This window comes from Miscanthus floridulus, chromosome 18 (assembly GCF_019320115.1).
Source record: "Miscanthus floridulus cultivar M001 chromosome 18, ASM1932011v1, whole genome shotgun sequence".
NCBI lineage: Eukaryota > Viridiplantae > Streptophyta > Magnoliopsida > Poales > Poaceae > Miscanthus > Miscanthus floridulus.
Window position 1 is genome coordinate 3,894,965 of NC_089597.1, and position 23,068 is coordinate 3,918,032.

Consider the following 23,068-nt stretch of genomic DNA (forward strand, 5'->3'; position numbering starts at 1 on the left):
TAACAAAGAATCATTACAGTTCTTAAATATAATGGTCCCTCTGTAAGGGTACAATTCCTGTTTATTCCTTCTGTGTAAAAACATAAAATGTGCTTTTTGGACAAGTTTGTCCTTAAGTATACTATGTATTTCAGATTTGATGTAAATAAACGCTTTGATCGTTCACCGAAAAATTGTTCATTGAGAAAAAAGAAACACTTTGCTCTCTGTAACCCCAGTCAATATCCATACCAAATACTATATATTGATTAAGGGTGCTATAGTCATTTTAGTGTGTCGTTATTTTAGAGCAAGATATGTCCAATATTCGTATCATTGGCTCGTGGTAATATACTCCATCCATATTTTTAAATGCCGTATAGATGTCCTAAGTCAAATATTTATAACTCTAACTATTAATTTAAATAAAATTCATGTAGTTTCACAGCATGTGAACTATATACTATCAAAGTATTTTTCATGGTGAACCTAAAAACATAAATTTTATGTTATTAATCTATATAATTTTTAAAAATAATGGTCAAAGATAAAAAAGACATTTGACTTAGTATAAAACTAATATGACATGTAAAATGTTCTTAAAATGGAGGGAGTATATATATATATATATATATATATATATATATATATATATATATACACACACACATACCTCTCTATCAATACAAACACCTATTCTCATGTTTGCTAGACAATGAAATGAGTAAAATGATTTTAGATCTTTAATTTTTCCCTTATTCTCACATAGGTCATTAAACTTTCAAAACGAGGATATTAGTCATTTAACATTTTTAAGTGATTCACTGAACCACTTAAAATGTTGAAGAGTTTATACCCAGTGTTTATGGACCTAGGCAATAATCCAAAAAAAAAGTTCTAGAACATAGTTTACTTAGTTCATATATTGTACTCCCTTTATTCCAAATAAATAACTTTTCTTAGGTTTAAAATTTGTTTAAAAATAGCATTCTATAAAAACATAGAAAACTATGTCGTAATGTGGAAACTAATCATGGGTTGATGCAAACAATAATTGCTAAATCCAGGAGATATCTTTCAGAAAATGAAAGGAGACAAATATACATACGTTTTTGCTCGCGTCATTAATCTATCTGACAAAAAAATCTAGAAAATTATTTATTTTGAGATGGATGGAGTATTTATTCAGCACGGGCACCATACTTATGAAACTGAATACATCACCTTACAACTTTATTTTTTTTTACGAGGAACATGACCTTAAATCTAGATGCTCAGCGACTCAATAACTCTCTCCCTTCTAGAGAAATGCTCATAGTGAGCAGCCATAAGATCCCTGTACTTAATCTTCTTGTACCGTGCTGGGTGCTTCTCATCTAACAGTTCAGCGATCGGCTGGACCTCTTTCTCAAGATCCGTAGCGTAGAACATAGCCAGGGACATCCTCTCCTTCTGAGAGTTGGTCACCACCCTGTGCACCGGGCTCTTGAAGACCCCGTTCGACATTATCTGCATATAAGTGTCCGACGCAAACGGCCAGGAACTCTCAGAATCTGTATACATCCATGACTGCAAATATCACACAAGTTCAGAGAAGGCTACCTCCAAGGAGACGCCGACGTTTACCAGCAATGGCCGGCCACGCACGGGCGGGGCACAGTACCAGGTCCCGTCCCGGTGGAACTGCAGCCCGCCGACGTGTTCGTCCGCCAGGAGCAGCGTCAGGACGCAGGCGTCGTTGTGAGGACTGACGCCGAGGACGAGGTCGGGCCTCGGACAGGCTGGGTAGTAGTTGAATCTGGCGTTCGTGGAGCCCCTGTCGCCGAACTGGCCGATGATGCCGTCGTCGTCGTCGAGGTCCAGAAGCCTGGCCACCGCCCGGAGGATCCCGTCCTTGACTCGCTTGCAGCTCTGACTGTACTCGTGCAGAAGACCCCTGCAAACACGTACGTAGCTCGATTTCCAGCAGTTCAGTTTCAGTGGGACATGTCTAGCTTCAGGAACTCAGTTGTTCCTGAAATTCTTCCATGCCAATTGCAGAACTGACTGCTTCTGAAGATTTAAAAAAAAAATTGAGGAAAGGAATGAAACGGGCGGTTAAAATTAATTACCTGAAAGATGCAGGGTGTCCGGGCCAGCGATCCATGTTTCTCTCGTCCTCCGGCTCAACCCTGAGATGCAGCCGGTCGCACCAGTCCAGGATCTGGTCCTGGGTATACACCTGCTCATTTCCATATCCTTCTAGCTGCCAATGCTTCCCTTCAATCAGGTTGCTGTACGCTTGCTTCTCTTCCAGCGGCTTGCGGAAGAACTCCCGTGATGCAGTGGTGAGAGAATCCAACAGTGAGCTCTCGATCCCATGCTCAGTAACCTGGACAGAACCAAGGGCAAGAACTCCATCCATGAAGTAAATAAATAAAACTCGAAGAAAGATTAACCTTAGGGCCCGTTCCGTTACAATGGAACGAGCCTAGGAATTATTGAGGAAGCTTATACAAATTTAGCTAGCCTTTCAGCTTGGAATTTTTGCAGGTAGTTATTCCGGGGGGAAAAGAACGAGAGGCCTTAATAAGATCTTTTCCCTTCCGAGAGTTCGGAGGGTACGAAAGGGGTGTTCCACAAAATCCACCGTGGAGCAGTTCATAAAAAACTAAAGTTTGTGGCGTGCTCTCACGACTCTACACTTTTTTTCTTGAATCACGTGCGTAAAGCTAAAACAGTTTGGCTAAAAAAAAATATTAGCAGTCCCAAACATCCTCTAGCTATACTGTAAGTCTGAGAAGCTCAAGAACGGAGCTGCAGATAGTCTCACCAGGAAGAACCCCCAGCTCTGCAGCGCCGCGCGCAGCTTAGTAGCCTCCTGGTCAGCACCGTCGGACGCGAACAGCCGGCGGAGATCGATGGTCGGGACGGGCTCCGGCATCTCCGCACCGGCGAGCTGGCCGTCGCGCCTGTCCTGCTCGGGGATCAGGTACCGACTCGGCGGCTCCTTCACGGTAGCCGCCAGCTCCTGCACAAGGCTCGGCACCCTCCATAACTCATCCGCCATTGGGTTCGCTTGGCCTGATCTGTTCCTATGTGTCTGCTTGGTTGCATGCTTTCCTCACTTATACGATGGCCCGCCGTTTCTTTGTCTGTCAGTGTCGCTTTGTCTAGTCACTTACTCCAGGTTCGATTGAGTGGTGGCGCTAGGGGCATTGCATGGAGCGGTCAGCGGTGGCGGCGGGTTGCGTGCAAGGCCCGATGTCACGTGACGAGACTTAAATTTTAAAAAATAGAAAACTCTTCAATATGACGTTGGATGAATATAATTTTTATATATAAATTGTAGACCTCGACGAGATCTACAACTTTGTAGTTTTGAGTTTTTTCATTTGAGGACGTTAAGATGCTCGAAAAAATAATATAAAATTTCGACGCATTCCAAAAACATCAAAAGTTATTGTTCATCCGCACAACTGGAAGTTAACGGTTTCAACAGTTGGAGGGCTAAAGTTATCCGGTTTTGAAGTTCGAGGTTGAAATCTGGACTTTGGTGAAAGTTGGAGGGTGTAAATTGGACTTTACCCTAAATTAAATCCATATAGTCACCGTCAAAGAATAGGGCGACAACCACATATAATAGGACAAATAAAATATTTACTACTAACTCATCTGATTCATAGTTATCCCTGTCATTATATGTAAATTGTAAATTGTAGACCAGCGAACGGAGCCATAGTCATCCCTGTCATTATCAAATTCATAAAATAGGACAAATAAAATATTTACTACTAACTCATCTGATTCATAACTTAAGAAATTTCTCTAGTCAACAAGAGCCAAGAGGGTTCATCAAATGAGGATAGCTTGATATAGAGGTACTTACTTAAATATTTCTCCTTTGCAGACAACAAACAGTAGGCCTAACCGAAATCAACCACAAGCGGAGACAATTTGTGCCGTTCTGGGAGACGGTGGAGGAAAGAAGGCAGCGTAGACAGGTAGCCGGTCGCCGGTCTTGGCGGCGGAAGGCGATGCCCGAAGAGAACAGGTATGAGCACGCGACGGCCTGCCAGGCTGCCACTACTCCGGATCAAAGATCGATGCACCTCTTATCGCGGTGATTATTGGATATAATTACCGAAATGTCGGATCCGCCGCACTGGTGCCCCCAGCGCCGTCGACGAGGAGTCGCGGTACCGAGGCGAAGCGGTGTTGGAGAAGGGACATTCGCTGCGGATGAACCAGCGAATAGCGAGTAGACCTGAGCAAAACTGGCTCGGCCCGGTCCGCTGGCCTTATTGGACCGGATATGGACAGAGGTTTTACTTCAAGAAAACTTTTTCTCAACCTTTTTTTTTGGGGAATAACCTTTTCTCAACCTGAAGCATTATTTTCATTATTTTACACTATCCCTAATAAAAATATATATATATTACACTAAAAACTTGCAGGCAGCCCAACCTAACTTGACCCACTGGATTGGGCATAGATTTTAGGTCCAAAACCAGCGGGGACTAACTATCAGCCTGTTCGGTTGGCTAGTTCATATCGTTGTTGATTCGTGAAAAAGTACTGCTAGCTAGTTTGTGTGAGAGAAAAATACTGTTCCGGTTGGAAATTTACGATCGTTTACGACAAGCCACAGCCAAACGAACAGACTTACATCTTGTGGAAGATTTTTATGTTTGTTGTCTTCCGCTTTTTTAACAAATCAGAAATTGCCATGTCACATGATACAACAAAGCATAAATATAAAAAAACACATGTACGTCACATGTCAGGAAGATTTTTATGGTAGTTATCTTCCACTTCCTGAAATTAGAAAAAACAATGTCCAGAAGATTTTTACGTCACACATGTCTGTAAGATTTTTACATCACATGATACAACAAAGCCGTGGAAAAACAATGCTAAAGTTCAGTGTGCAAATGGCCTACTACTACTAGTAGATATAGATATACATATCTAGCTAGACAGGTGAAATTGGTCTGACAGATTTATTAACTGTCATTTGTAGCGCAGCAGCTCCACCACCACCAGCCATCTCACAGCAGCTCTAATAAAAAATTAGAAAACATAATCAGGAAATATGCAGGACAATTCAAGACGAACAGAAATTATAACACATAATTAGAGTTTCCTATGCACACATAATCAGATATTATTGTCACTTCGCTAATTAGCATAGACTTATCAATGATACCTAAAAGTTTTTTTTAATAACAGCACACAGAAAACACCTAAAGGCATATTTGGAAGCTTTCAAGGAAGGTTAATAAACTTGGAAATCAGAGGCTAACCTTCCTTAGAAATCAGATATTAAAAACTGAGTTCTAAGACCTCAATCCACATCAAATGCTCACTCAGATTTTCTAGTGAATCTGTTTCATTCTCACATAACAAAAAAACAAAGGATGAAGTTCAGATTCAAATAAAAAGAAGCTAATGATATTTTAACAATTGATAAGTGTCATTTTAATACTACAACTGATCCACTATGTATGCATCAGGGTGTTAATGTGCCCTATGATTAGTTGTACATATTTGAAATAGAGATAGCTCCGCATATAAGCAATCTTCTTTCCGTTTCACTGAGCAGAACACATATTATCTAACTAAGTACATTTACTTCTCCACCAAAATTAGATCTTGGAATTAGGAAATTTACAAAATTAAACAAATTGCTCCAACAAATTTACATTAGCAGATGAAAGGAAGGCCTGAAACAACATAGAAACCCATACAATTAAAAAACAATATTTAAACAATTAACTTCAAAATAACTAAGAACTTACATTACTAGTATGACACACACATTCAGGTTTAGATCCTTTACGACCATGATCTGCTCGAGTACTTTCCTCTAGGCCACCATTACCAAAACAACATTTGCTCCTAGCATCCATGACTCCTAAATGAGTAAATATACAAAGAAGACTGAGAAACTGGATCACGGGAAACAAACAGAAAATCACAGAGAGCACTGAAATAATGATAATATGAAACAGTGAACCTTGATGAAAGGGAAAACCGAATCACTCAACCTCAAACTGAAAACTAAAATAAACTCAAACATCATCACCATCCGCTAATTAACTGTACACATCCACATTAGCAGCTTAATAATTAATCCAACTAAAAAAGCACTCAAGCTCTTAGCTTTTAGCTTAAAAAAAAAATCCAGCACATAAGACCCAAGACACATGGTGACCTGAACTGAAAACTGTACTTGAAGGAATAAACATGTATTAGATAAGCTGAAATTGCTTCACTAGATCATGAAAAGGACATGCACATACCACAAGATTTGTGTGCTGCTAACCTGCTTTACCTGCACAGAACGAAAACCGAAGTGAACTGCAGCACCTTCTCCTTCTAGAAATTGATGAAAAGAACATGAAGTTGGGCAGTGTCTACTATCAGGTTGCTGCTGCACTGAGCATTAGATGAAAAAATGCCAACATAATGAAAACGATGAAAAAATGCCAACATACTGAAAACGATAAGACTGAAATACTTAACAGTCAAACACTATTGCAGTTCACTGAAACAATAATGCAGGATACTGGACTGGATTGAACCTACATTGTACTAAACAGAACCTGAACTTATACTAAAATAGATTCTACTGGACTTGGACTGAATTATTTTACCCGCAGATTCTACTGGACTTGAACTGAATTAAACTGAAAATAGGTTCTACTAAACTTAACCTGAACATGAACTGACGCTGCAAATAAGGCACCTGCAGTCAAAATAACAATAGTTTTGAAAGATCACGACAACACACAAAAACAAACTCTTCTCTCTCTCTCTCATGTTTAGGTTTAGCCCCAAATTAGTAACATCAGACCAAAATGTGCTATTTTTTAGAGTATACTACTTCCAAGTATTTCAGCAAGATAGATAGCCACAACAAAAATGGAATGCTTGCTACAACAACAAACTAGGATGCTCCGAATGTCAAAACAACAAGTATCAGCACAAATGCGGGTACAAATGCATATGTCTTCACTCACTGCACCAGAAAAGGGGAAATGGGAACGGCAAATATCAGCACAAGTATGTGAAGCACCAACGGTTGTAATAGTTGAAGCTACTGTATAGAGTTCAGCAGGTCGGTGAAGGTGTCCAAAGGGTTATGATCTGCTAGAATGTATGCCAATCTGTTTAACTAATTTCACTATAGGTTTGATAGAAGGACCAAAATTTTCCCCATGCTCGTTTCAAGAAAAAAAAAGAAAAAAAGAAAACAAAGCCCCATGCATCCAGGCGAGCTTGCCATCACCTAAAGCTTCAGAAACATGTTACCTGAAAATGCATGATCAAGCCTCCCAGATATTCTATTAGTAAGCAATTCCAAAAGTAAGTGACAGAGCCTAGCAAATATATTCAGAAGCAACTAATACAAATTCTGGCCAAATATATATTCCATTCATTTGTACTTCAAAATTATATTACCAACAAGGAACCAAGAATCTTTAGAACCAGATTAACACAGCAAAGAACACAGGACTCATAACAAGTTTTTTTTAGGAAGAATTGCAAGTCCTCCACCTTTTCGTTTAGTTGGAAACAAGCTACCTATTCATAGATCAAACAGCCAGAAATCACTAACAGAATATTAAAGAATGTTCCAGCAACAGAACAATCTGACAAGATTAAGACTACTTCATTGCATTCTGAAAGTCATGAAGCAGTAGCAGCTCAAATCAAAACAATCACAACTGCACAGAAAGCACAAGACTCTGAAACAAAGAAGCAGAAAACTATAAAAGTGGAGAGCTTTTCCTTGGCTGGGTCCTGCAAACCATGGAGAGCTTTTCCTTAGTTCAGGACACACAAGTGTCTGATGCAGACAACTATAGTACCTTGGTATAACAAGGCAGCCAGTGTAAGCAAGTTACAGAGTATCCAAACTAATAAAGAAGCAAGGAGGCTAACAGGCAATACTAATTTATTTTTCTGTGGCAAGTAGAAGTAACACAGAGGAATTGCTATGAAAGTGCTCCACTCAATACACAAACACAGATCATTAGTCCAATCTTGCCTTCAGGATCATACATCATGGAGAGCTTTTCCTTAGCTCAGGACACAAAAGTGTTTGATGCAGACAACTATAGTACCTTGGAATAACAAGGCAGCCAGTGTAAGCAAGTTACAGAGTACACAAACTAACAAAGAAGCAAGGAGGCTAACAGGCAATACTAATTTATTTTTCTGTGGCAAGTAGAAGTAACACAGAGGAATTGCTATAAAAGTGCTTCACTCAATACACAAACACAGGTCATTAGTCCAATCTTGCCTTCAGGACACAAAAGTGCTTACAAAAAAGACATGTGCAAACACATTAGCACTCTTAACTGACTGAAATACTAGAACAAAAGACTTCAGGACAACGTTGAGATTTTAGTTCGCCACTCAGAATGCATGCAAATTGGAACTTGCCATCAGCTGTTTCAGAAGCTAAGTCAACTGAAAATGCATAATCAAGCAACTGCAAGCTGCGGAATGAGATTTCTTGTAATTCTTCTGTTTGTATAACTAACTACTCCCTTTTGTTATCCTACACATCGAGCTTTTGGTCTAGGAATTAGAATAGAACACTGCTGTGCGATTCAATCTTACAATGGAATTTGGAATGCAAAGTTTGCCACGTCCAAAAAAAAAATACAGCACATATCCACTGATCTGGCATGCCAACAGCACGGCACGAGCTGGGAGGAGCAGGGAGAGGCTTCCAGACGAGCGCAACCTCGGAAGCAGTGGTCGACATTGGACGGGCAGAGGTTGCGGAGCGCCTTGCCGGCGGGCTTGCCCCGGCCAAGCCCGCAACCAATGCCGCCACTGACACAAACGCAGAACAAAACAAAAGAGAACAGAACGGCACCGTGGGGGACGCCGCCGCTGCCGCCGGATCCGACAAAGCCGCTGCCGCCTCCTCCGATAACGCCACCGCAGCCGCCGCCGCCGACTACGACAACGCGGCGACCGCCACCGCCTGAGACAACGCCGCGGGATCCCCAACGCCGCAGCAACGGCCTCAAACAACGCCACGGCCAACGCCGAGAACGCGGCCACCGCTGCTGCAGACAACCCCGCGGCCAACTCGAATTTCGAAATTAACAAGCGGGGATTTCGCGTCTAAAATGAGCCTAGATGTGCCCACGTATACAGGAAACGGTGAGAATGTACAGAGACAGCACGAATCTTAAAATACATCTACACCATAGAAAAGTGGAAGAAAACAGCACCAAAAATATGCCAGCAGATATTTAGAAATTCCGAACCAGCGGTGCTTTTTTCAGACACGGTCCGACTTTTGCTAAGATGTACTAGCGGGGAGCAAAAATTGGGTAGGCCCAAGCTGTACTTCGCGTTTGAGCTCCATCGGACATGCAGGGTTTTTTTTAAAAAAAAATTATATTTAAATTTGTCATCGTTTACACTAAAATTTGGTAAGTTTTCCCTTGAAAGGAAGAGATCGGCCGATAATATCGAAAACAAGAGATCTCCTGATTAATGTATATTTATGAGCCGGCCGGAAAATATCGTCTAGTACATTTTCGGAGAAGCCTCGCTTACGAGACCTCTTCACGTGAAGCAGCGAAGGAGACATCGTTGGCAGAAAGTTGGATTTCAGCAAAATATCAAACAGCGAGCGTCACCTGGACATATCGGAGTGGGCAACCGGCAAGGCAAATAGAAAAGGACGAAAGCCCAAGTGCTATATGAGCTATGCTTAATTTGGATACCAGCAGGATTAAAGCAAAGGAGATATACATCTATACGTGATCATTAGACTTACATGTTTGGCTATTATGGGTATTCATGCAAGTGTGGTCAATTAATATATTTGGCCAGTTATATATGGTAAGACTCACATGCAAGGCTAAACAGATCAACTAGGCCATGTTCGCTTCTCTTATGATCTACACTAACATGTTTTTTCAGTCGAAACAATATTTTTTTCTCATAACAAATCAACCAAAACAGTATGTTCGTCTTGTTTTTTCAGCGAAGCGAATGGGCCCTAATGAAGAAGGAATATTTTAATATTGTTTGGCCGGGCTGCATAAAGAAATAAATCGACATATCTTTGGATGGAGATATGAAGCTTCCTGACTCCTGATTGCTGACGTGATGAGGATGCAAGATAAGTCCAATTGAAAATATACGCATATACGTATACGATGACTGAGGTGAAAGGAATATTATTTTATCGACGTCCAAGTGCACATCAAGGATGAGAAGCAAGGACATGTATCATGTATATGGGTATACAAGGCCGGCTAGGTGCCCAGATGCCACATGATTATATTTACTTTGAGGAAGAAGGGAAGGGAAGTCAAATCGGACATGTGTTGAAATACATGGCAGCATGGCGTGGTTACAAACAAGATAGAGGTTAGGAGGATTAATGTGCATGCATGCGGAGTCATTGTATCTTAATTTTTTCTTTTATTTAGATATATTTTGTTGGGCAAGTCTCTTCAGGACTTTTATCCGTCTAGGGTATAAATATAAACCCCCAGTCATTGTAAAAGATAGGAACACCCAATCAATATAATCTTTTCGGCTTTCGCCATCGTATTAGGAGTAGGAGTACTGTAGATCTCGGCGAATTCTTCAGCAAACAGGGCTGAATAGACAGATCGACCTCCAGCTTGCTTGTGAGTACTGTCACAACTTGTATTGTGTTTGTAAAGCTGCATCAGCTGATTGATCTTTTATGAGCTATAATATACGTAGTTATTGATCCATACCATTGTTTGTAAGGCTGCATCAACAGATTGATCTCTTACGAATTATAATATAAATCAAAGTTACCTGTAACACCCTAAAATTTGCTACTTTGGAATGTAGTTAAATCGGTTTAATTTCAAATTTTTGTGCTCATGAAACTTAGAAAAATAATAACTTTATTAAATTAAAATCAACTATAAGATCTAGTTACAAGTTTGTGCATACATGCTGTTGCATGGTTATTTGTGATGATTGGATTTGATCAAAATTTTAAAAGGATTCAAATTTAAATTGAATTTGGATTTGAAAATGTGTTTAAGAAAATAAAAAGGAATTTCTTTTTTCTCCCTCTCCTTACCTGGCATTTGGCCCGTTCGGCCTTGTTTCCCCGCGCGGCCCATCTCCTCCTCTTCTCTCTCGAAGCCCTGCAGCACGGCGTTTCCCTCTCCCCTGTGCGGCCCACACCAGGTCGGCCCAGCACCGCGCCGCTCCTTTCCCTCTCTCTCGGCCGCCGACCGGTGGGCCCTAGCTCTCAGTCGTCCCCTACCTCAAACCACGCCGGACTCTACCGTGGCCGAGTCCATCTCCTCCCCGTACCGCATTTGGCGTGCACCCCAAGCCACGCTGGGCCTTAAATATCGAGCTCCCGGCACCGCTCCTCCCTCGCCTAACCCTATCTCTCTCTGCCTCGCCCCGAGCTAGCCTAGGGCCATAGCCTGGATCTCGCCGTGTGGAGCTCGATGCCGACGAGACGCCTCCGTAGCTTCACCGTTGCCCTGATCCCCTACCGAGCTACGCGTGGTGGTAAGGAACCTCTGAAGCCATCTTCCTCTCGCTCTCCCGCTCTCGACTGCGTGCACGACCTCGCCGTCATTGCCAAGCCACCATCACAAGCATCCCGCTATCCCTGCGCCCTCGTGGCCATCTCCGAGGCCCCGATCGAGTTTGTGAGCTCAAGGTACGCATCCCCGTGCCCTCGCTTTGCTTAGCCGTGGCCCGTAGGCCATTTTACGTGAACTCTGGCGAGGTTGCGCCGTTGACTGGCCATGGCTCCGCCCTGTTCTGGCTGGCTGGCATCTCTCCCTCCCCCTCTGATCTAATCTGAGCCATTCATCTTAGATCCAACGGCTCAAATTAGCCCATACCCATTCATCCTTGCCTTTTTGTCAAAACCCCCCTCGAATGTTCAATATAGAACCCGTCGTCCCTGCAATTTTGTTAAAGAGCCACTATCTTTCTTCAAAATAGTATCCGTAGTCCTTGGCCGGTTTAAAATCCGATTTTATTTATTTTAAATTTGAAAATTAAGTTCCATCTATTTACAAAATTGCCACTATCTTCATTAGGTCATATCTTCTCCGTTTTAACTCCGATTTGACCCGTTCAAGAGCTTTGGAATTTTATGGTTTAACGCCTAACTTGAATAATGATCATGCAATTGGATTTTTCTAATTAAAAGTAACGTAGGCTTTTCACCTTGGTCAACTATATGATTAGTTTTACCTTGTTTTTCTAAATCAAGTGCAATTTGACTTAACTCAATTAAGGTATTTCTTTGAAGTATCTTATATATGTTTTATATAGCTAAAATAAATAAAGCCTATAGTTTTTTTTGAAGCAAATCTATTGGTAGATGTATCTTTTTCACTGTAGCTCCGATTAGAGTGCTTTTTCGCATCTGTGTGTTCGTAGCAACGTATAGAACATCTTTAAAACCTTTTTACTTGATGTTTCATATGTTTGGTGTACTGTTCTAATTCAGTTCTATTGTTTGCTTCGTGTATGATTGCATGGATGCTTGTGTGGTGTTCTATGATCATGTCCAGTCGATGAGCTATATGTGGTGAATCAAGAAGCAGATCTTTAAAGGTTTGGACTAGAAGAAGGGTCTAAGTTTAAGGAAAGTATAGCATGGGATCTTCCTTGTTGTCCTATACACCTTTAATCATTTAATTCATACTTTATGTGTCTACCTTGACTGCCACTAAGGATTTCCTAGTCTTTGTTACCTTGTGCCTTGTCACCTATGGGGTATTGCATTGGTTAGTATGATGCTAGTGCTCAATTATAGACCATGATCTTATAACTTGACTAATGGTATATGCAATAAACACTAAAAGATAATTTTTAGCAACATGGAACAAGGGGGCTAGAGCATTGGGTTGTTTTTATGGTGCTCTAGATTTCTCTCCCTAAGGACTTATCTGTAAATGATCATCCGGGACTTACAGTATAATTTTGAGGGCTATATGGCTCTGGCTTTAGCTCAGTATGAGGACCTTTTCTAGCTTGTTAGTGGTTACCTTTATTAGCGTAAGAATGGCTTGACGAATTGGGTATAGTGCGGCCTCTGTCCTCTTGAGTATAGGCTACGCGTCATTGTGCCATCGGGAAGGGGGGCTCTATATCTGTTTGCCGAGTGAATCTAATGTCCCTAACTTGTTAGATGAACATTTGGAAGGCTTCATAGTGAACCCTGTCGACCTTCCTTTGTAGTGGGTTAAGAGGCTCGTGACCTTGGGCGGAAGGGTAAATTATGACTCACAATGAAAGTGTACAACCTCTACAGAGTGTAAAACTGGTATATCAGTCGTGCTCATAGTCAGGAGTGACCTTGGAACATTTATGGAATAGATAATTACTAATGGTTAATGATGATGAACATGGATGATACTGATGATGAAGATGCTCACTAATGATACTATTTATGCTATTCATTATTCATGTTTACTTGATCATGTGTTTATATGGTCTTGTGATAAACTTGTTGCTACTCCTATGCTAAAATTATGATAATTAAAAGCTAATCACAGTTAAACCAGTGTTAGCCTTTTGAGCCTCATGAACCCCATGTTATATTTGTTGAGTACGACATGTACTTATGCTTGCTTTACTTTTTAAATCTTTGGAAAAATCCCAGATGGGTACTAGATTGCTAGTCAGGAGGAGTTAGGCTTGTGATCAATCAGTCAGTTATCCCTGTGGATTGGAGTCTTCACCCAAAGATCAGAGTTGTCTTTCTGCTGTTTGTTGTCTAAGGTTATATCCTTTATATTAAGTACGTTATATATTGATCATTGTCTTTTGATATTACCCTTATTTGTAGCTATATGTGAGATTTGACTTCCTGGGCTCACATATGGTGCGTATTTGGTTTTGTTCTTAAAATCGGGTGCTACAAAGTGATATCAGAGCAATGCTGACTGTAGGACATAAGCCTAGTTAGAACCAAATGTTTTCGCATGCTTTCATCTCTACTTAGTTCTTGATTTCTCTCCAACCTTGTTATTTGCTAAAAGTTATGCTCACTTAGGGCTCTGTTATGTTATGAAAACCTTGTCTCTATTCTGAATCCTCTCTCTTTGTCTAAATAGATGGGTCGTAATGAGGAGACCACCAGCATCAGAGATCAGGAGGACCAAGCTATGTTGTCCTTGACTGCATTCGACAAGGAGAAGCTTGTATCTATGCAACAACAAGTACTAGAAGGAATGACTCAACAAGGGAGTTCTCAATAGTGTTTGCCACATGGTCAAACTAACATACCAAAGGGACCAATGAAGAGACAAGTGGCGGAAGCTTGGAAGAAAATAAAGTCCAATAAAGGTGCTGGTAGTAATATGCTCGGAAGTCGATATCAATGTCAATGCTGCAAGCAATATGGTTTGCCTTGTCTTTGAAACAAGTCATCTAAGAGGGAAGTCAAGGTGAACCCGAGTTGTGAAGCCAATATGGGTAAGAAGAGGAAGGCAAACTCGCTAGAGCCAGAATTGGGAAGCAATCAATATTCGAGTTCTATTATATTGTCACATCTAGCTCCAATCCCTGGTCAGATAAACTCATACTCTAAAGAGCCAGAAGTTTCTCAAGCTAAGATTACTCCACTCTTTCCACATGAGGTATGCATAGATAGGTGGACAATCACCTATAAGTAGTTTCAATGCCGAAAGATCAAGCGAGCTAGAAAGCGGTCCAGTCAAACAAAGATGAACCTTCAGAGTCAGCAAGCTGACAACGCACTAAGCAACAATTCTGTGGAGTATGACATCACAAAAAATCCAGCTAAGAGAAAGTGTTATCATTGCCAACAGGAAGGACATTATGTTAAATTTTGCCCATAGAAGAATCACCAATTATACCATGCAAGTGGCTAGAGTTAGGTCACTACAGGGTTGCCACCGGTAAGTGTTAGTGATGCCCAACCCGAAAGAAGCATTTGATGAGGATGATGAATGAAGGAGTCATGATGGACTATCCAAGATCAATAAAGTGGTGGATGTGTCGCCCTCATGGTCATGCAATATATGCTACCCTAGATGCCCTTGTAGCCGCACCTTGATTAAGGAATAGGAGTTTGTGCCCCTTTATGTAATAAAAACGATAGTATCGCAAGTTGAGTCAATGATTGAGTTGTGCACCTTTATTGCTTTGTTGATTTATCATTTGCTTATGCTTGTTTGGAATCTTTGTAATGATTGCAATGATCTTGTTGGGTGTTCCCACAATTTCATTTAGTTTATAGTCCTAAGGTATAAGGATTAATAAAATAAATAGTTGGGTTATGGTTTTCTTCTGATTTCCCTATCCTACCTCTTTGGAGCAACCTATCTTTATCGGTTTATATCTCTGGCTTTGGATGACCGAAAATCATGAGAAAATTCTGGACAATAGTAGACTTTGATATCTTTCTGTGACCGCAAGAACCGCCCTCATGTCTATTTTGGTTATGGAGTTATAAAAATCACAAGATGATGCAACCGCGTTGTCTGAAATCTAGAGTAGTTTCTGTTGTGCACTGTTTTCGACTGCCTGAACTGTAGAATTTGAAAAAAAAAGTTCTATAAGGAAGTTGTGTATAATTTTATAAGCTTTCCAATGGTATAAGCTACAACTTCATTGGATTAACAGAATAGGAGTTACAGCTGTTTTACTGCACTGTTGTTTTTCTGCTCGCGGGGAATTTCAGATTTCTTGTTCTTGCCCATACACGAGAGTATCATTGGGATGTCAGAACGTCTTGATACTAGTTAGCTCATCTAGAAGAAGGTGCAAGCTACCCTTCTTGTGTCTCCTAGTTGATCTTTTCTTAAGGGGGGTAGCCAAAGTGAAGGTGGTTTTGAAGATTCTAGCTCTCACTGGGAAGGAATCCTGCCAATTCTAATCCATCGCCATTCAACTTCCTATCGATAGAGCAAGCTTTGATGATGCAGACTCAGTTATTACAGACTATTGCTCAAAGAGTGTTGAACAACCCACATCTAGCGCCACCTATTGACAAGCGTGGTGAATTTATGAAGGAACACCCACCGACATTCTCTCATACAAGCAAACCACTAGAAGTTGATGATTGGCTTAGAGCTATGGAGCGACAATTGGACATAGCTCAGTGTGATGACCATGAGAAGGTGCTTTCTATGTCCGGCCAACTCTAGGTCGCAGCACAAGAGTGGTGGGAGTCTTACCAGTATAGACGTCCCAACAATGCTCCTGTTATCACTTGGCAGGAATTCAAGGAGAGTTTCAGGTCCTACCATATTCCGTTAGGTGTGGTAGAACTTAAGCAAGATGAGTTCCTCAACTTGAAGCAAGGATCTATGTCAGTGTGTGAGTATCATAATTAGTTCACTCAATTGTCACGCTATGCTCCAAAAGAGGTGGATAGTGATGCTAAGAAGCAAACATGCTTTTTGAAAGGACTGAATGATGGTTTGCAACTACAACAGATGGTGTATGATGACTATCAAACATTGGTGGATAGAGCAATTGTAATTGAGAATAAGCGTCAAGGGATGGAAGAAAAGAAGAGAAAGCATGACCTTCAACTCTAGTTAAGAAACACTCATCTCTGTTTTGCTACACAACCAGAATGTCAGTCACACCCTATGAATCTACTTGGGAGTACAGATCAGGATCAGTATCAGCAACCCTATGATGAAGTGCAGCATTTTAGCTCTCAAGAGCCATGTTTGTCATCTCCCACTATCACCTTGATAACGACAAAGACTTCTACTAGTAAGGAAGGTTATGATTATGGTGAGATTGAACCCTATAAGAATGATTGTCTTGAGAAGTTTGCTGGGAGTAATCAAAGCTAGAGTCAACAGCAGCAGGAGCCAGAACAGAATGTCCATAAGGAGCAGGTGCAAGGCAATAAGTTAAAGCAAAACTACATTCAAGGCAGGTTGAACAATGTGGATCTGATTACCACTCATGGAGCTAAGGAGGTTGTTTATGGTTTGATTACAGTAAGCTCAGACACTGCTATGGTGTTGTTTGACCCTAGTGCATCACATTCGTTCATACCTTGGGAATGTGTAGAAGATCATAAGATAACTATGCTTCCGATGAGGAAACTAGTGATAGTTAAGTCCCTAGGAGGAGTAATGAAGGCAAACCGCATATGCCCAAAAGTTAGTCTTAACATAAAAGGAAAGAACTTTGAGGCAAACCTTATAGTTTTGGAGTTAATGGACATTGTTGTTATCCTTAGAAAGGGATGGTTATCTGCTTGTAAAGGAGTAATTAAGTATGCTCAACGTTTGGTGCTTCTAACGACACCATTAGGAGAAAGAATTGAGTATGACGGTATTAAACCTGCACCTGAGAAATATGAGAATGACCTATTAGAAGGTGTATACCTAGAGGATGTACATCACTTAAGGGTTTCATCATCCAGAGTAAGTATCCTTTGCTCGATTGATAAATTATTGGATCATCTATGAGGAATAGATGCATTCGTCAATATGGCTCTACAATTCGAGCTATCCTCAGCTGGGAGTCCAATCTTCAACATACCTAGGACAAGTAGGCGTTGATGACATAGGAATGAGATATCTAATAACTACAGATGGTTCTATGGAGTCTCAAAAAATCCCAATGATATACTAAGCATGACAAGAATGTTTGGATTGAAGTTATTAAGGTTTTATGACTTGAAAAAGTGCTATCACTTGGAGAAGCAAAAGTCGTTGCCAATGTCTTTAGCAAGAGAGAGTTATGCTAAGAAGATTCAGACGACACCATGGATTAAGAATAGTCGTTTGAGAGTTGAGCAACTCGATCTGAGCATCTAAAGTCATTAATGTTTTAAAGTTGATAATAGAATCTACTTTAGACCAAGAAAGTAAGGAAGCTCCGTTGGAAGGTGAATATTTTAAGAAAAAGAATTGATATTATGGAATAAAAAGGAAAGATGGCCTAGTGATTGGAGTTACCTAAGTATTGTTTAGAGTATCTATCAGAATCTTGGAATTAGTTTGGCAAGTTACTTGGAGTAAGGTTATCATATGCAAAGCAAGGCAGAATCCTTATCAAGAAGATGGAGCTACACGATGAAACTACACGAGGAAGTAAAGAAGAATCCAAAGACGGAGTATCTCTATCTCCTAGTCGACGTTTTCTGAATCTCGGGGATGAGATTCATCTTAAGGGAGGTAGAATTGTAACACCCTAAAATTTTGTACTTTGGAATGTAGTTAAATTGGTTTAATTTCAAAATTTTGTGCTCATGAAACTTGGAAAAATAATAACTTTATTAAATTAAATTCAACTATAAGGTCTAGTTACAAGTTTGTGCATAAATGTTGTTGCATGGCTATTTGTGATGATTGGGTTTGATCAAAATTTCAAAAGGATTTAAATTTGAATTGAATTTGGATTTGAAAATGTGTTTAAGAAAATAAAAAGGAATTTCTTTTTCCTCCCTCTCCTTACCTGGCATTTGGCCTGTTCGGCCTTATTTCCCCGCGCGGCCCATCTCCTCCTCTTCTCTCGTGAAGCCCAGCAGCACGCCTTTTCCCTCTCTCCTACGCGGCCCACACCAGGCCGTCCCAACACCGCGCCGCTCCTTTCCCTCTCTCTCGGTCACCAACTGGTGGGCCCTAGCTGTCAGTCGTCCCCTACCTCCAACCACGCCAGACTCTACCATGGCCGAGTCCATTTCCTCCCCGTACCACGTTTGGTGTGCACCCCAAGCCGCGCTGGGCCTTAAATATCGAGCTCCCAGCACCGCTCCTACATCGCCTAACCCTATCTCGCTCCGCCTCGCCCCGAGCTAGCCTAGCGCCATAGCCTTGATCTCACCATGTGGAGCTCGATGCTGCTGAGACGCCTCCATAGCTTCACCGCCGCCCTGATCCCCTACCGAGCTACGCATGGGGGTAAGGAACCTTGGAAGCCATCTTCCTCTCACTCTCCTGCTCTCTACTGCGTGCACGACCTCACCGTCATTGCTGAGCCACCATCATAAGCATCCCGCTACCCCTGCGCCCTTGTGGCCATCTCCAAGGCCCCCATCGAGTTCATGAGCTCGAGGTACGCATCCCCGTGCCCTCGCTTTCCTTAGCCGTGGCCCATAGGCCATTTTACATGAACTCCGGCGAGGTTACATCGTTGGCCGGCCATGGCTCCACCCTGTTCTAATCCAAGCCATTCATCTTAGATCTCAGATTAGCCCGTACCCCTTCGTCCTTGCCTTTTTGTCAAAAAACCCCTTGGATTTTCAATATAGAACCCGCCATCCCTGTAATTTTGTTAAAGAGCCCCTGTCTTTCTTCAAAATAGTATCTGCAGTCCTTGGCCGGTTTAAAATCCAATTTTATTTATTGTAAATTCAAAAATCAAGTTCCATCTATTTACAAAATTGCCACTATCTTCATTAGGCCATATCTTCTCCGTTTTAACTCTGATTTGACCCGTTCAAGTTGCGTTAGATTCATAACGACATAATCTACGCATTAGTATTAGTGTTTTCCATGTCAAGAGCTCTAGAATTTTATGGTTTAACGCCTAACTTGAATAATGATCATGTAATTGGATTTTTCTAATTAAAAGTAACGTAGGCTTTTCACCTTGGTCAATTATATGATTAGTTTTACCTTGTTTTTTCTAAATCAAGTGCAATTTGACTTAACTCAATTAAGGAATTCTCTATAGTTTTTTTTGAAGCAAATCTATCGATAGATGTATCTTTTTCACCGTAGCTCCGATTAGAGTGCTTTTCGCATCTATGTGTTTGTAGCAACGTATAGAACATCTTTAAAACCTTTTTACTTGATGTTTCATATGTTTGGTGTACTATTCTAATTCAGTTCTATTGTTTGCTTCGTGTATGATTTCATGGATGCTTGTGTAGTGTTCTATGATCATGTCCAGTCGGTGAGCTATACGTGGTTAATCAAGAAGCAAATCTTTGAAGGTTTGGACTGAAAGAAGGATCTAAGTTTAAGGCAAGTATAGCATGGGTCTTCCTTGTTGTCCTATACACCTTTAATCATTTAATTCATACTGCATGTGTCTACATTGACTACCACTAAGGATTTCCTAGTACTTTGTTACCTTGTGCCTTGTCACCTATGGGGTATTGCATTGGTTAGTATGATGCTAGTGCTCAATTACAGACCATGATCTTATAGCTTGACTAATGGTATATGCAATAAACACTAAAAGATGATTTTTAGCAACATAGAACAAGGGAGCTAGAGCATTGGGTTGTTTTTATGGTGCTCTAGATTCCTCTCCCTAAGGACTTATCTGTAAGTGATCATCCGGGACTTACAGTATAACTATGAGGGCTATATGGCTCTGACTTTAGCTCAGTATGAGGATCTTTTCTAGCTTGTTAGTGGTTACCTTTATTGACGTAAGAATAGCTTGAACAATCGGGTATAGTACGATCTCTGTCCCCTTGAGTATAGGCTGCACGTTTTTGTGCAATCGGGAAAGGGGGCTCTATATTTGTTTGCCGAGTGAATCTAATGGCCCTAACTTTTTAGACGAACCTTTGAAAGGCTTCATAGTGAACCCTGTCAACCTTTCTTGGTAGTGGGTTAAGAGACTCGCGACCTCGGGCGAAAGGGTAAATAATGACTCATAGTGAAAGTGTACAACCTCTGCAGAGTGTAAAACTGGTATATCAGCCGTGCTCACAGTCATGAGCGGCCTTGGAACATTTATGGAATAGATAATTACTAATGGTTAATGATGATGAACACAGATGATACTGATGATGAAGATGCTTACTAATGATTATTGTTTATGTTATTCATTATTTATGTTTACTTGATCATGTATTTATATGAGCTTGTGATAAACTTGTTGCTACTCCTTGCTAAAATTGTGATAATTAAAAGCTAATCGCAGTTAAACAAGTGTCAGTCTTTTGAGCCTCATGACCCCCATGTTATATTTGTTGAGTACGACATGTACTTACGCTTGCTTTACTTTTTAAATCTTTGAAAAAATCCTGGATGGGTACTAGATTGCTAGTCTGGAGGAGTTAGGCTTGTGATCAACCAGTCAGTTGTCCCTATGGATTGGAGTCTTCACCCGAAGATCGGAGTTGTCTTTTCGTAGTTTGCTGTCTAAGGTTATATTCTTTATACTAAGTACGTTATATATTGAGTATTATCTTTTGATATTACCGTTATTTATAGCTATATGTGAGATTTGACTTTCTAGGCTCACATATGGTGCGTATCTGGTTTTGTTCTTAAAATTGGGTGCTACATTACCGATCTTGTGTTAAATAACTTGTTGTTTAATATAATATCACTAGTTATCAAATATGCTAAGATTAGTAAGATTTTGCTTGCTATTTTTGGTTGATTCACCAGTTATCGATCTTGTTTTAATTAATATCTTATTAATTATAATAAATTATCTGATTGAGATAGAGATGGATCGGCATCATATTATCTTAATTGGTCGTCTCCCAATCTAGCCACGCTTTTAAATCTTATGATTGATGGCTTAATCCCGCTAGATCGGTTGTTTTATCTCTATTTCAATCGAACATAATATGCGTTCAAAGATACGTTTCAATTTTGAATGAACTCACTAGTTAATAAGATCTAATTTAATGGCACTACTATAGCTGCATCGATCCGATCGAACGTCACTGATAAGACTTTAGATTAAAAATTATTGATTAGTGGTTTTGTTAATGATCGAGATATATACTCTATTTGTTTGCTATGCCTGCATCAGCTATTTAGCCGATTGCCTATACATTCACGCATATAGCATGTTTTTATGGATTTGTCGACATATAGATGGTTTTAAAGATTCTTCGGCTTTAGTTTGATATCATTATCATAGCTGTATTGATTCGGTCGAACCTTACTGTTGATGATAATATATTAGATCCAGATTATTTATGGATTCATTTACATTAGACTGTCGATTGTTTGCATGTCATACTCTTTTTATCAAATTTATCGGCTCACACTTTATGCTGATTATGTTCTATTTAACTGATGATATTTTCTCATATCGCTTCTTTGCTGATTATCAACTCTGTAATCGATTGATAACATCAATCGACCATTTGGTCATATATATTAGAATTTTAAGGAAAGATCTTCTGATTTTTATATTTGGGCGTATTATACTTGTTTTTGTCTAGATTAACTAGTCACCATAAATCTCCTATGATCCATGGGCATCGGTTATTTAGATTCATATTATTATCATTTAATATTAACCGATAATCCTTGATTTAAAGATCTTTATTTTATGGATACGCCGGATATCGACTATTTAGTCGATAGCCTTATTGAATCGGCTATCTAGCCGTACATTTGGAACTTTCTGGAGCAACACCGACATGTTCCACCTTAAATTACTAGTAAGATTTTCTCTCCTTGTCAATTGCAGGTCAAATTGACTGGCACGTCGTTGGGTTTTCAGATTCGGCTGGTTTTGTGTTGAAGCCAAGCAGATCTCAGGTCTCGTTCTGCTCAGATCTTCCGGCTTGCCATGTGTTGATCACATCGTCATATTTTTGTGTCAACAGTCTTTGCAAAAAATATTTGTCTGGATAAAAACATAATGCAAATTATGCCGACTGAGATGGCGGAATTTTGGTTACCATCGTTTGAATTGGTGGAATTTTCTTTTTCTACCAACTCATCTTTAAAATATCATATTTTTTATATATGAACTTGGATGAAGATAAAAATTATATAAATATTGTCGAGAAAAAAATGATATAAGCAACTTTGTGGTTTATGCCATTTTCATTCGAGGTCATTTTGATACTTAAAAAATTGATCTAGTATTCTGATTTGTATTTGCAGATCTGAAATTAAATTGATTACTTAGGTAATAAGATGGCTTTCAACGAAAAATATTGTAAACTAAAAGATTGAAGACCTCTTCGGTATCTACAATTTTATAAATGTTATCCCTATACAAGGTCATATGAAAAAGTTATGATTTTTCTAAAATATGTTGCACTAGCAAATGATAAATCGAGACAATTTTTGTTGGCACCCTTACAAAGCATATCTACAAAAACTATAACTTTTCATATAGTCACATACTCCTTCTGTACAGAAATGTAATCATTATAGAAAAA

At 40.1% G+C, this 23,068-nt stretch overlaps 2 protein-coding genes across 2 annotated transcripts; both read right to left on the reverse strand.

Annotated features, from left to right (window-relative positions):
• Positions 1 to 1,043: 1,043 nt before the first annotated feature.
• Positions 1,044 to 3,101, reverse strand: LOC136522490 (protein SRG1-like). The gene is made up of 4 exons (XM_066516304.1): positions 2,792 to 3,101; positions 2,091 to 2,350; positions 1,582 to 1,915; positions 1,044 to 1,488 (listed from the first exon to the last, which is right to left on the reverse strand). The coding sequence occupies exons 1-4, from the start codon at positions 3,026 to 3,028 to the stop codon at positions 1,246 to 1,248; spliced, it is 1,074 nt and encodes a 357-aa protein (XP_066372401.1). The 5' UTR covers positions 3,029 to 3,101; the 3' UTR covers positions 1,044 to 1,245.
• A 1,666-nt stretch (positions 3,102 to 4,767) lies between these two features.
• LOC136523176 (uncharacterized) lies at positions 4,768 to 16,244 on the reverse strand. The gene is made up of 5 exons (XM_066516949.1): positions 16,173 to 16,244; positions 8,855 to 9,108; positions 6,296 to 6,339; positions 5,760 to 5,875; positions 4,768 to 5,020 (listed from the first exon to the last, which is right to left on the reverse strand). Exons 1-5 carry the CDS (start codon positions 16,242 to 16,244, stop codon positions 4,934 to 4,936), a joined length of 573 nt encoding a protein of 190 aa, XP_066373046.1. The 3' UTR covers positions 4,768 to 4,933.
• Positions 16,245 to 23,068: the final 6,824 nt, after the last annotated feature.

Coding starts and splice junctions, on each gene's coding strand:
- LOC136522490 (XM_066516304.1), bottom strand. CDS start 3,028: ATGGCGGATGAGTTATGGAGGGTGCCGAGCCTTGTGCAGGAGCTGGCG. Junction 2,351..2,791: donor AGAGCTGGGGGTTCTTCCTG/GTGAGACTATCT, acceptor GGTTCTGTCCAG/GTTACTGAGCATGGGATCGA. Junction 1,916..2,090: donor GGACACCCTGCATCTTTCAG/GTAATTAATTTT, acceptor ACGTGTTTGCAG/GGGTCTTCTGCACGAGTACA.
- LOC136523176 (XM_066516949.1), bottom strand. CDS start 16,244: ATGGTAGGACCTGAAACTCTCCTTGAATTCCTGCCAAGTGATAACAGG. Junction 6,340..8,854: donor CAGCGGCGGCGTCCCCCACG/GTGCCGTTCTGT, acceptor ATCAATTTCTAG/AAGGAGAAGGTGCTGCAGTT. Junction 5,021..5,759: donor GTGTGTGTCATACTAGTAAT/GTAAGTTCTTAG, acceptor ATTTTTTATTAG/AGCTGCTGTGAGATGGCTGG.